The sequence below is a fragment of the Motacilla alba genome, chromosome 1 (assembly GCF_015832195.1).
Source record: "Motacilla alba alba isolate MOTALB_02 chromosome 1, Motacilla_alba_V1.0_pri, whole genome shotgun sequence".
Classification (NCBI taxonomy): domain Eukaryota; kingdom Metazoa; phylum Chordata; class Aves; order Passeriformes; family Motacillidae; genus Motacilla; species Motacilla alba.
The window spans coordinates 11,987,270-12,000,894 of record NC_052016.1 but is presented as its reverse complement, the minus strand read 5'-3'; the positions used below and the strand labels follow the sequence as shown (position 1 = coordinate 12,000,894).

General features: G+C 36.2%; 1 protein-coding gene across 8 annotated transcripts in view; it reads right to left on the bottom strand.

The window, feature by feature from the left end:
* The window catches only part of EPHA6 (EPH receptor A6), a 381,012-nt gene that overhangs the window by 343,682 nt on the left and 23,705 nt on the right, over nucleotides 1-13,625 (bottom strand). For 7 of the 8 annotated variants that reach the window (XR_005258586.1, XM_038150645.1, XM_038150636.1 and 4 more), the window contains exon 2: nucleotides 8,020-8,084. The exons of the other annotated variant lie outside the window; for it this stretch is intronic. Coding sequence is in view for 5 of the 7 variants with exons in the window: in XM_038150645.1 (XP_038006573.1) it covers nucleotides 8,020-8,084 (65 nt within the window). In the remaining 2 variants the exon portion in view is untranslated. The remainder of the gene's footprint in view (nucleotides 1-8,019; nucleotides 8,085-13,625) is intronic. 8 annotated transcript variants of the gene reach the window in all.

Here is a 13,625-nt window from a genome sequence, read left to right as displayed (position 1 = left end):
TTTCATTATACATAGGAGATCCACTTTTGGAAAATAGATTATTCCTGGCACTAAAAATGATAAAAAGAAAGCAGTAGTTTGATTAGAGTTTCCCTAAATTACTGAACACCTGAGTAGATTACTAAGCATCTGAGTAAAAAGCAGCACTTGGTCATGAGACAGGGAAGCACCTTCTGCTGCTGCCAATTTTACCTTTCCTCACGGAAAAAAAAAAAAAAAAAAGGCTTTGGAACAATTCAGAGACATTTCTTTTCAGAATAACTAGATATTTATCACCTACTTTAGCATTTATGAGACCATTTCCTAAGCACACAGGAATTTCAAAGAGTATTTCCCAAGAGTTCAGTGCAGCAGTTCTGAAGTCTCTGAAAATACAATGGTTCAGATAAAGAGGTGTTCAGTATGCATCTGGTATTTCCATAAATATTGCTTTTCTTCCACTTATTTTGTTCTGGCTTTTCCTTGATTTTTTTACTGAGGGCATCACCCAGTTTGTCATTCTTTCTTGCTCCATGAGTCTGCACAGTGAAGGCTGAATTATAACAGAAAATATTGTATTTTACATTGGAATATACATATGAGTGAATTTTTTGAATTTCAAAATATTTGCATGACGGAAACCATAAAATTCTGGAATCCTACGCTGGTGAAAAGACACCAAACAGAACTTAAATCAACCATTCTTCTTCCTTCAACCCACTGTGTTTTCTTTCTCAAACACAATTCTTTCTAAAAAAAAAAATTAAAAAGCAAGAATGTGTTAAATTATACTTTCTTTCTTTTTTTTCCCTTACTGCCCACTTTGGTAAACCAAAATATTGTAAATTTGTGAATGCAAGCGATGAATGTGCAGCCTACACAGACTTAAAAGCTATTTTTTTTTCACTGAGTACATCAATGTGCAACACATGCTATTTACTTAAATTTCCAACCAGTCTATTTTTTTAAATAAAAGAATATAGAACTAGCATTCATTCTGTGGGCCTGCACAACTAAAAAACTTAAATGTTTACTGTGCTCCACCAGTTAGAATGGTTCTCACACATAAAATGAGAAACACAACAGAAAATAGAAATACTACTACTGCCACGCTTTGCCCTCCTTTGCTATATAATATACAATATACATTGAAAAATAATCCATATATGCAATAAATTTTGCCTTTAATAGAAGTATGTATGTACATAGGATTATTTAAATTAAACAGGAATGGAAAATTAATGCAAAAATACATGCAGCATTACTATCATCAAATTCAGATTTACCACACAGTAACACTAAAAATACAATAAATTGCATTTGGTTGAGCAGTTTAGAGACTGCTTCTAATCCTGTACTATTACAGATTATATATGAGCTGTAAGTATATGGCTGCTCTGTACTGGAGCATACAAATTTGTTTATAATCCTCCTCCATTATATCTGCTTCCCTCTAAGTGGTTTGTAGGTTTGTATTTAGCTTTTTTCGTGGTTTTTTTGTTTGTTTGTTTGTTTTGTTTGTTTGTTGTTTTTTTTTCTCCTGGGCTTTGCTTTTTTTTCTGAGAGGTTGGGGGGTTTTGGGGTTTTTTTGGTTGGTTTTGTTTTTAATTAATTACATGTCATTATTTAGCCTAGGAATGGTTTAGATCTGGCAAGTGGCAAGCACCAGTGGGCCCAAAATGTGTTTGCAATATCCAAATAAGAACACAACCATGTGTTAGTCAAGCCTCTGTGAAATCTGAAATGAGATGTACCACACAAAAATAATCAGGATACTGCTCAAGTGTATGTACAAAAACACTGAGGGTGACAAATACTATCACATTACAGTGCCTAGCAAATTTTGTGAATTTACCTGTTTCTGATGGACCATGCTACCATGACCCTGCATCCACCCAGCAGACTCTCAAATTTCCAGCACAGCCACAGCTAATTCTGTGGCCCCAGGGTTTTCCAAGAAATTTAAGATTTTTGCCATTTTACCAGGAAATACAGGCAAACCCAAAAATTTAGACATGCACCAATCTACCTGGACACTCATAGTTTCCAGGACATTCAGAGATGCTCCTAAAAGAAATATGGAAACTGGACTCTCACAAGCAAGTCATCTCATATGAGCAACTGCAACTCCTTTAAGAAAGCTTTCCTAGCCATTTAACTAGATCATGGATATACCTAATTGTTTAATCTCTGCAGATGGAAATTAATCTCAAAAAACTTACCCCTTGATTTAACCTTTTTCCTCAAATAATGACTTGATTTTCAAAAAGGATTCTAAATATGGCATTGCAGAGGATGATATCTGATTATGCCCAAATTACATCTCAAATACGTGAGTATCAATATTTTTTCTTAATTTCATCTCTGTAAATTCCCCATATTGTGTGAAAATCTGATTACCTTCCTTCCCTTCATCCCCGTTAAATATTCTGACAGCTAAATCCCTACCTTCTATTAAAGTTCTTATTAAAACCACAGCCTCTGTAACACCTCTGAAATTCTGCTGGTGAACTTTCACAGATGTAGCTGTAGGGGTAAAATAACTTAAACTTTTGGATGCTTTTTTTTTTTTCCCTCAAAAAACGTCCTCTTAGTTAAAACTTCTTGCTACTTCTGCAACATCTCCCCACACAGCTGCAGTTCTCTGTTCCACAGATTGCCCAGAGTGTGCCCAGGTGGCCAAGGAGGCCAATGGCCTCTTGGCCTGAAGCGAGAATAGTGTGGCCAGCAGGAGCAGGGCAGGGATTGTCCCCCTGTACTTGACACTGGTGAGGTCACAATTTGAATCTTGTGTCCAGTTTTGGGCCCCTCAGGACAAGAACAACATTGAGGGGCTGGAATGTGTCCAGAGAGGGGAATGGAGCTGGGGAAGGGTCTGAAGTGTTATGAGAACCACTGAGGGAGCTGGGGAGGGTTCAGCCTGGAGAAAATGAGGCTCAGGAGGGACCTTATCACTCTCTATAAGCACCTGAAAGGAGGGGGTAACCAGGCAGGGCTCAGTCTCTTCTCCCAGGGAACAAGTGGCATGATGAGAGGAAATGGCCTGAAGTTGCACCAGAGGAGGTTTATATTGGATATTAGGATTATTTTTTTTTCATGGAAAAGGTTAGAAAGCATTGGAACAGGCTGTCCAGGGATGCAATTGAGTCCTCAGCCCTGGAGATGTGTGAAGATAAATCAATGTGGCACCTATGGACATGGCCTAGTGAGGGACTTGGCAGTGTTAATTTGAAGGCAGACTCAGTGATCCAAATAATTTCCTATCCAAATGATTCTATGATTTGTTTGAAAGAAAAGTGAAATACTTTGAGATAGAAGTGTTTTTTATGGTATTGCTGTTTTATCCTGGTAACTTTCACACAACTTGAATTTTAATTATGTTTACTGTGTCCCTCTGGGACAGAGTTAATTTCTTTCCAGCTGCCCTTTGGTGCTATATTTATACTGGTGACCAAAGCAGTGCTGAGAACACATCATTGAGTTATTAAGGAAATAAGTATTAAGTATATAAACTTCCGTATGTTTATAAATACAATTCAAAGACAGTCTACTTAAGGAAATGAATAGTTGAAAATGTTAAGTATTGTAGAAGAATGTTTCAAGATATATTCCCCCCCATCACTTTCTGAGATATTTAAAAGATGAAGGTGAAAATGGATGCAGCTGCATGGAAAAATGTTTGCAGACTGGCACAGGAAAACATCAGTGGCATCTGTGACAAACAGTACCAAGCCATTCAAAACTCTTGTTACCATAAACTACAAAAAATGTCTCCTAATTAGCTAAGAATCAGCTAAAAATAAATTGTTGATGAATGCATTTACTGTAAAACAATTATTTTAACAGAGAGGGTAATATAAACAGTCTGGTAGGGAAAAAAAAATCAGTACTTTGACAAGATTAGGCTCAAAAAATTCATAACACAGGAAGAACAGTAATACTGTATATTAGCAACTGTTATTAAAAATAATTACAATCCCCTATAGAAACAAGATATTCAAACCAGAATTATTTCCCTGGATAGACCAATAGGTAAATTACCAATTGACAAGGAAACTGTTCAAATAATTGTGGAAACGAAAGTAGTTTCATGACTCACAGAGTTGTCAAATAATTTAGAGGACTTCTAGTAGGTTCTTTACTGCTGAGGCCATACATTGTGTCTACTATGACAAGTCAAGATAGCTTTTGTAAGTCTTTTCCTCGTGTAAATGTCTCACAGCTTTGTGCTGTCAGTCACCTTGTCCTGCTTTTAAACTGATTTTTTGAGTGGCTACACACAAGTTGGGCTTGTTCAGCCTGGAGAAAAGAAGGCTGTGGGGGGACTTTACCAGTCCTAAAGGGGCCACCACCTTCCAGTGCCTAAAGGGGGCCACAAGAGAGCTGGACTGGGACTTTTCACAAGGGCATGGAGTGATAAGATGAAAGCTAATGGCTCTAAACTGAAAGAGCAGCTTAGATTGGCTATTGGGAAGAAATTCTTTCCTGTGAGGGTGGTGAGGCCCTGGCACAGGTCGCCCAGAAAAGCTGTGGCTGCCCCATCCCTGGAAGCGTTCAAGGACAGACTGGATGGTCTGAGGTTTGAGCAATGTGGTCCTGTGGCATCCTGCCCATGGTAGGGAGTTGAAACTGAGCAATCTTTGAGCTTCATTCCAACCCAAACCATTTTATGATTCTGTGGCAGAAATTTATCAGGACTGGACATGCCTTTATGGCAACAGTCCCCAAACCACAGCTTCTGAGCAAACTTTGCTCACAAAATTGTGTTGCAATGATTAATGCAATGGGAAACTAGTATTATTTTTATGCTGAAGACAGAAGGAAGATATCTCACCAACTGGAGTTGAATAAGGTGCCTTATTTTATTAGTATTACTGCTAATGTGTAAAGGAAGGTTGTGGACCACTGCTTTTCAGTTTTCAGTTTCAGATTTTTTCATTTCTTTCCTAGCTCCTAACAGTGTCCCCAAGGTCAGCAAACTGACTTTGGTTAGACTGCTGGATTTTATTTCACATGCACTTGAGACTGCCCACTAGTTTCCATCCACATCCTCTTCTGAAACACATGAACTTGTGTCTTCTCATTTTTTGTACCAATCAAAAAAACCCCAAACCTCTGTTCTATATTTTCAAGGTTATGGAGTGACAGTTTGGTGAGTAAAGATCTTCTTTCATAGTGCATGCTTTTTCATAAATCAATCGGTCATTTTGAACTACAGCCCAAAGAACAGAGGAAGTATCAGATGTGTCCATTATTAAGAAAGAAATTTTAGACAGCCCATCACTAAGAAGCTAAACTGGAACTCAATCAACAAAAGTTGATGCTATTGACCTCAGAGATATTAATGTTTTATGCTGCATTTTTGTAGCTCTAAGCACTAAATTTATTACCTGTTCAAAATACAAGGAAAAAATCTGACATACAAATAAAACACATTTGTAAGAAAAAACTATTGCATTCTCATGTTTCAGGAAGGACGCACAAATAACTGGGAAGAAAATTTTAAATCAAAATCACATATTATATTACCAAGACATGGATAACACTGTTATCTTTGCAGTTCAATGATGACCCAAACTGCTGAAAGCTTACAAATGTTATGTCATTAATCTACTATAAATAAAAAGTCTGTGAGGCAAAGTTTAAGGTTCTGCAAGTTCCAAAAGAACATCCTGATTTTTTATCCCACTTCACCCTGGCCTGTTAGTTTAAAATCTTTGAGGCATACTCAATACTACCCAAAGCCCAAGCATTATTATTTAAGTTGCTCTTCAATTTAATGAAAACATTCCTTGTGACAGAGTGTGCCAGTAAATTAATGACTTCTGCTAATGTCACAGGCTCAGGAAAACCCACCATCCCATCCTCCTAATGTCAAAAATGTTCAGCATAGCAGTAATCATATGTCAATGACATTTTTCTTACACACATAAACACTACACAAACACTTTAATTAAAGGTTTGATTAAAGTAACACATTAGATTTCAATAGTATCTGAACAAAAATTTCTTTCAAAAAACACCAACAATACAAAATCTGTCACTCTCCTCTCCTTCAGGAAACAAGAAAATCCTAATGTGCCCATCATGGGACAAAACAGATTCTTATCTCTGCAGTGATAATCTCAATCACAACAATGCTTGTGCCATATTCTGGATTATATTAGTATACAAGAGTAACTCAGATTAGGTAGCACTGTGGACATAAATCACCATCCCTGGAAGTGTCCAAAAACTGTGTGACTGTGGCATTTGGGAACGTGGTAAACACAGTGGTATTTAGTTAACAGTTGGACTCAGTGATGTGAAAGGTCTTTTCCAATACAAATGATTCTGTGATTTTATGCTACAAACCACTTTTCTGCCCCATATTTACTCTACCTCCTTTTGTTTTTTCAAATTGCTTTGTAAATTTTTGGGAAACATTTTAATAATTGAATTCCAGGTTCTTACTGAAATGTAAACTCCTTTATGTATTCTAGTAAGTGCTGCCAGTTCTTAATATACAGCAGAGGTCCTAAGACCCCCAAAACCCTCAAGAGGCTGCAAAACTGTTGTTTAGGGTATGTATGGGGAGCCAAAACATACATGTTATAATAGCTGTGTTTTAAATTAACTTGGAGTGCACGTGTTTTTGTGTTTGTATACTGTGGCTATTTTGGAGTACGTAGAGCTTTTAAGAATTTACACAATAATTGCAATTATATATTTAGTGCTTTCCAAATGTACTCTACACTTCAGTGGAGCTCATCCCAGTGCTCAAGCAAAACATTCCTCACTGGATTTTCTCATCATGGCAGATGACAGTCCTTACTTTTTGCTAGAGCAAAAATTCCTTGAATAATTTCTCATTGTGGTGTATGACAGTATTTACTTTGTCTGGGATTTTTAAAGGAAACAAAATTTTCAGAATTATAACTCAGATTGCGTGAGACTGCATACAAAATGTAAAACACAGAAGTATCTGTGACAGATGGAAATTATGCCTAGGAATACAAAGAAAAAGAGTAGTAATCCATAAAGCTGAAAACAGGCTGAGATTAAGAAATGTCATATGGCTTGAAATCCCTGAAGGCAAAGACACAGAAGGCATTTTGCAAGAATGGATTATTAAGGTGCTCAGGGTAGACAGTTTCTACTTCCTTCTGGAACAGAACATGGCAAACAAAATGACTGAAAATGGAACAAGATGATGTTTCTCACAGAAAAACAGTATTTTCTTAGCTCATTTCAGAGAAGCAAGTAATTATATGCCTCATACACAAGAATCAGGAGATAATGCAAGCTAGTATGAAAATAAGTGATACACAGTATGTTCAGTGATATCAGAACAAGTCGATGCAGAACATGTTAAATGCTCCAGAACAGTGCATCTTACTTTAAAAGTGAAACTCCAAATGCCCCTGAAACTCTGTGACATGCATTAGCTGAGTGGAAAGAAAAAAAAAAACAAAAAAACAGGTTCTGAAAGTGCAGCCACTGGCAAAGCACTGATGGTTGAACTTCAGAGAATAAAAATGCTGCTCTACCCCATGCTCACTGTCCCCAAGGATAACAGACACTATTAATGTTTTTATTTTTCTGATTTAGGCAGTCTGATGCCACATTATCAAATGCTGAAGTCCATACTGGTTCTTACTTAAACCATAAAATTTTTGTTCCAATTTGTAAAACAGAAAATTATTTTTCCTTTTATTTCACAAAAAAAAAAAAATAAAGGAGTCATAACACATTCCTCCAGCATAAAATTTTTTTAATATGAAACTTTATGATGTGTAACACTTAGAATTGGATTTATAGCAAGATAGATACTTAGTATTTAGAAAAGCAAGAGAAGAACATAATAATGTGTACTCATGTCATTCTTGCATCTGTAATTCCTACTCACAACACAGGCAGCTCCAGTCCCAAGTCAGACAAGTCTCTATTGGAAGAATATCCACCCATTCACTTCCAGAGTGTCAGAATGCCAAAATCCAGACAAAAAAAAAACAAACAAAAAACCCAAACAAACAAACAACAAAATGGTGAGAGACTTACCCCATTTAAGGGAAATGTTTTCCATCCTAGTTCTCCGAGGGCAGTTGTAGTATCAAGTAACACAACTGAAAATGGAAAAAGAAATGGTGTTTGTGGTATTGCTTGGATTAGGCATAGTAAAGTATTAAAACAGGAAGGACTGAACTTGCCATGTAAGCCAGCTTCATTTGGGCTTTCATGCCTTATATTTCTTACCTAAAAAGGTCTCAAAATTAATAAAAAATCCTAAATGTTTTTCAGAAATCATTGTCAAATCACAGTACACTACTGATATTTACTGATATTTAATCACTAAAAGATGCCTGATCAAACATGCACATTCCTAAAATCCCTTGCCTGGAAAACTGGAAAATCTGCAGCATTAAAGCTAATAAAATACACAGTTTCAAAAGCAAGATTTTTTTTTTTAATGAGACCCATAAACTTTCCAGAAATAAAGTTATACAATTACAAATTGAGAACACAGAAAGACAAACAACTTCAGTTTCTCTCTTGGAGGGAGTACCTCAGTGTTAATATCTGCTGCATGTATTTTGCATCACTTCTATCATATTCATGTTTGGTTTTTTTATATAAGATAGGATGTGTGTTATTGTATATTACAAAATGTTTCTGCATTATTTTAATGCTAAATTACATCAACTTTCTTTTTCACTTCCATTCACTGATGCTAAACAAAATATATACAGCACATGAGACATTTTACCCACAGGTATTACTGCCCTCTAATGGAATTGTTTCATCCAACCATCTAACTTCAGAAATCTGTATTAGGATTTAAACACAAAATTAAGTATTATACAGGGCAGTTTATTTTAATTATGGAGTTGGTGTGTTTTGATTGCTGAGTTCCTCCTTACAGCCCACTAATTTCAGTTCTTATTTGAATGGTTAAATTATAGAGAAAAATAATTAAACAATTAATTTGAAACGTGACCCCACTATCCACACATTTGTGGGGTTTACATTGCTGTGCGCTATCATCTTCTACCTCTTGTCTGTCCAAATAATCAATGTACAGCTATCTCTAATGTGTTTATAGAGAGCAGTACAGCAGCAGCAGAAGCCAGGTCATGCTTTTCTGCCTTGTGGAAAAGGCACCTTGGCATGGACACTGAACTTGGAAGCTTATTAGAGGGAACCTGACCCAACATCTTCCCTTCTCTTTTGCGCTAGTCACACTTAGAGCTCCTCTGCATTTGAATGGATGGTGACTTTTAGGTTGAAACTGAAGTTTGCTGTCTCATCAACAGACTTACAGGCAAGTAAGATGCTCAACATAAACCACATAAAAGCTTAATGGTTTATGTGAAGAAATAATGACATTTTTAAAATACATTCAACAAAGGGGAATATTCTGCTCTCCACTTCTTCACCACTTCACTGTATAAAGCTTTGTGAATAATACAAGTATAAATTAATAACTTTTTACAATCCCTATTTTACTTTAAAAAAAAAAGGATCACTAGTCTCATTGAGATTATTGCTGTCTTCCACTTGCTTAAAAAGCTGTGATTTACAGCTGTCATAGTATTTTCTATTTGTGTCAGGCTACCATGCTCTTGTGGAAGAGTCAAAAAAAAAACATCTTCTCACTTGACATTTGATGCAGCAGCTTCCTGCGTAAAATTTTAAGTTGATTACAACTGGGGATCTGTTACCTCAAAAAAAAAAAAAAAAAAAAAACAACAAAAAAACAACTGGGTTTACACATTTCTTTTTCATAGAGAGAACCAACTGCTCAGCAGGTTTCTAAGACTATTTCAATTCATCTTAGGTGTTTTTTTTTTCCTTTTCATCTCTCCCCCCATCTTCTCTCCTCACAGAAAACATGGACTATTTGTTATGTACTTTGTTACCAGCTGAGTTTCAAGTTATATCTTGCTCTTTGTCAAGTGCTATTCCTACAGACCTGCAGGCAGAAATAAATTTTTCTCTGAGCAGCATAAATTAGGGTTTGAAGCATCATTTCAGTTTTACAATTTTTGTGGTAGTAAGACCGCAATTTAATAAACATCATCCAGGTATTCAAAAATTAATACTTCTGTGGAACAAGACCCAAAATACAGAAAGGAAAACATTCATTTCTTCAGTGGAGCCTGAATTAATTAATTCCTTGCCTGAATTAATCAAGTACTACTTGAAGACTCAAAGTTATACATAAAAAAATTAAAAACTAGAGTAAATTCATCACTGAAAGTACATTAAGTTTAGATTTAGTTGAGCCATGATCTAATAATATTCCTCATACACATTTACCAAATGATTCCCAATGAGTAATTGAGTTTTGTCAAAATACAGTTTTTGATACATTTGACATACCAAGGCTCTTGAATGCTCACATATTCTCACCTGTAGCTACCAAATCTGTAAGAACTGGAAAATTCAAACCAACTGGAGAATTCTCCAACTGCAGGATTCAAACCACCAAATAACTACTACCCAGAACTGGAATGGTATCACCTTCAGGGTCAGAGATAAAAATCATAAAAATGAAAATACAGTCTTTCCAACAGCACTTGTATTATAAGACATAAAATAATTATCAATCAAAAATGTGCAAATACTGAAATATCAAGTAAACCTTATGTTTGTGCCAAAGAAACACAAACTCAGGTGAAGCTGTGGATTCAACAGAGTCTGCTATACAAATGAGGACATGGATAAAGCCACGAAATCCTTGAGCTCTTCAGAGGTTTGAAGGTATCTACATGCTAGACTTCAGCGTGGGACAGAGACACCCAAGCTGTCTTTAAACAAGGTGATTAAGAAGCAGCCTATCCCCAGCAGCACAGCCCGGATGGCAGACAAATCTGCACTGACAAGGGGCATCCAACTCACAGCTCTTATGGCAGAAAATCCCTCTGCCAAAGAGCTCCAGGCTAAGAGGAACTGCCAGCATGTAAACATCTGGAGTGGAGGCCTCCCCTCTCTCTGCAGGACAGGGAAAGTTTCAAAAGAACTGGAAATTCATATGCAAAGATACTGAAAAAAGATAGTGGGCACTACTCCCATGACACTTAAAATAAGAAAACTAGTTAAAAAGCTAATGGCATCACAAAGTCATATTTATTGACCCTTGTCCCTACATTTACTTATTTATGCTCCTTTGTATGCCATAAAAAGCTCCATCCTTCTTTAAAAAAAAATGAAGTATCCATTATGGACAAGCCATTAGCTGCCAGCATAAACAGAAGTGTGTCTGGAACTACTGCAGTGAATATTTTACAGGAAAAGCTCTGAGTACACTGGTGGAGACTCAGCAATGTTATTGACATTTGTGACATCCAAACTCTACTTTTAGCAGGCACTTTTCTGAGGTGATGGCTCTAAAACTTTCATAGTGAACAAGAGTTTAGATCTGCCAGTACAAAGTCATGTCATGATTCAAAATGAACTCAAAGACCCTTTTAAAAAAACTCTTTGGATAAAAAGAACTCAAATTTAGCACTTGAATGTCCTTTCTTAAATAACTGAACTGGAGATTCTAACACTTCCATAATAATATACAGACTTGAACATACATCTGCAAGCCTACTGTTTAATTACCTGCACATTTCATTCTTAGAAGTGTTTAGCTTTTTTTTCCAGCACATACTTTAATATATATTATTATTACTCATTATGTCCTATTGAGCTTCAGTTTCCTTTTTTCTGGACACTATCTTACACTGCTATTATTAGACTTTACAACTGAAATTAATCTTTTCAGAGGTTTTACCTGGTCCCAAGGAAACTGTTTTACCTAAAATTACGATGAGCAAAGCTCCAAGGACTGACAGGGTGGAATTTTAATTTTCAGTCCAAAATACTCTTCTAAAGATGAACTCTGCAATCATATCTGTACAACCAAAGGACAAAGCCTTCCAAACATTCATTTCACTAGCTTCTTTTCTTCTTTTGTTTACACATCTCCGGTCAGGGTATGTGTGAACTAACACAATTAATACAGGATTTTGGCCAACTTCATGGAATCACAGTCTGATATTGGATCATCCAGTTTGATCTGCTCATTTTAAACATTTCACTGTTACCTCTAGAGTGGGTAAGCCTAAGATTTGCAAGGAAAGCAGCAATACACAGACATTCATTTCTGAAGGCAGCACTAACAACTCATGAACGTCTCATCTGTACTTTGTAAAAGTTTCAGTATCTTCCAGAAAATTAGGGAGACATTACAGATGACCCCCAGAAATGGGCAAAATTGGCAGGTTTTTTTGTCCCTGAGAACTTTATTATTGACTGCAAAGTTTATATTTATAAGGCAAACACAGAGAGCTTTTGAAGTCTCTCACCTCCAGCCCTCAAGAGAGTTGCTGCTGTCTTCTGAAGTGTCTGTATTTTCTTTCAGGTTTTATGGGTTTTTTTTCATTTTTAAAAAGAGGATCACATGTAGTATTCTGAAATAATTCCTTTTAAGATTATGTATTAAGAATCCTGGCTATTTTTATGTCCTATTTATATATCCAGGGTCACATTAGCCTATTTTCTTGCTGCAGCATTGCACTCATAGGCTGTTACTATTCTACGAGATCACTGTCCTGTACAGATTCACTCCTTTTCATATTTTTTTTTCAGTTTAGGTTAAATTTTTGCTCTTGAATGTTCAAAGATCCATTGGTTTATACTAAAACAAATTTCATTTGCGAGGACTGAACGTTATTAAATGATGAGGCTCTTCCCTGTCTGCACATCCTCCTCCTTTCTTTACTTACTGCTCTTTTGTCAGGTATTGAGTTTATATTTATTTTCATGTTACTAATGAAAAATGTTAGAATATTGAATAATGCATAATGAATATCTCAAATTCTGTGATTTAACAGTCACTAAAACTACTTTAGGGCTTCTTAGACCTCAAGGTTTTTTTTAAAACTCATTTAGTAAAAAAAATAAGCTTTTTACTGTCAGAAGACTCTATCATATTCTGTTATAAAAAATATCTCAACATATTACTGCTGTGGCTTGTCTGCATGAGGAAGACAGAAAGAAGGGGATATGCAATATCCAAGTTACCTTGGTAATTAACATGCAATCAACTGGGAAAAATATTTAAATGCTTGGTTTTATGACCAGGCCTGTTTTCCATAAACCAAATAAACTGGCATTCATTATCCACATATCAATTGAATCCTTTTCCATAATTTTCATTATTTTGCATTCAACAGCTATCTGGTTTAGGCAAGATTAATGAGATGCAGTAATAAAGTATGAGGAGCACCTGTCTAGATAGCAATTCTGCCAGGGAAGTGTACAGGAGTCACAGCAAATCAGAGAGTAAACAAAGTATTGACAATGCTGTTTGCCTGTGATAAGCGGGATTAGAGCCAGCAAAATAGAGAGACTAATCCTTCCACTCTCCTCAACATTTCCAAGAGTTTTATGTAAGACTCAAAGAAAATCCTTGCTACCCTACTGTTGTAAAGAAGAGGGAGAGCTGTGACTAATTGAGAAGCTGGGGAATCTTCACTCCAGGAGGATTTTAAGACACCTTGAACACTGCCAGGCCTGGTTTCTGCATAATCTCCTGTTGCCTTGGGGCAGAGCAGAGGAGATAAATGACTTCTCCAAATGTGAGTTTTTTATAAAAATCTAGTTACCTGGTTAAT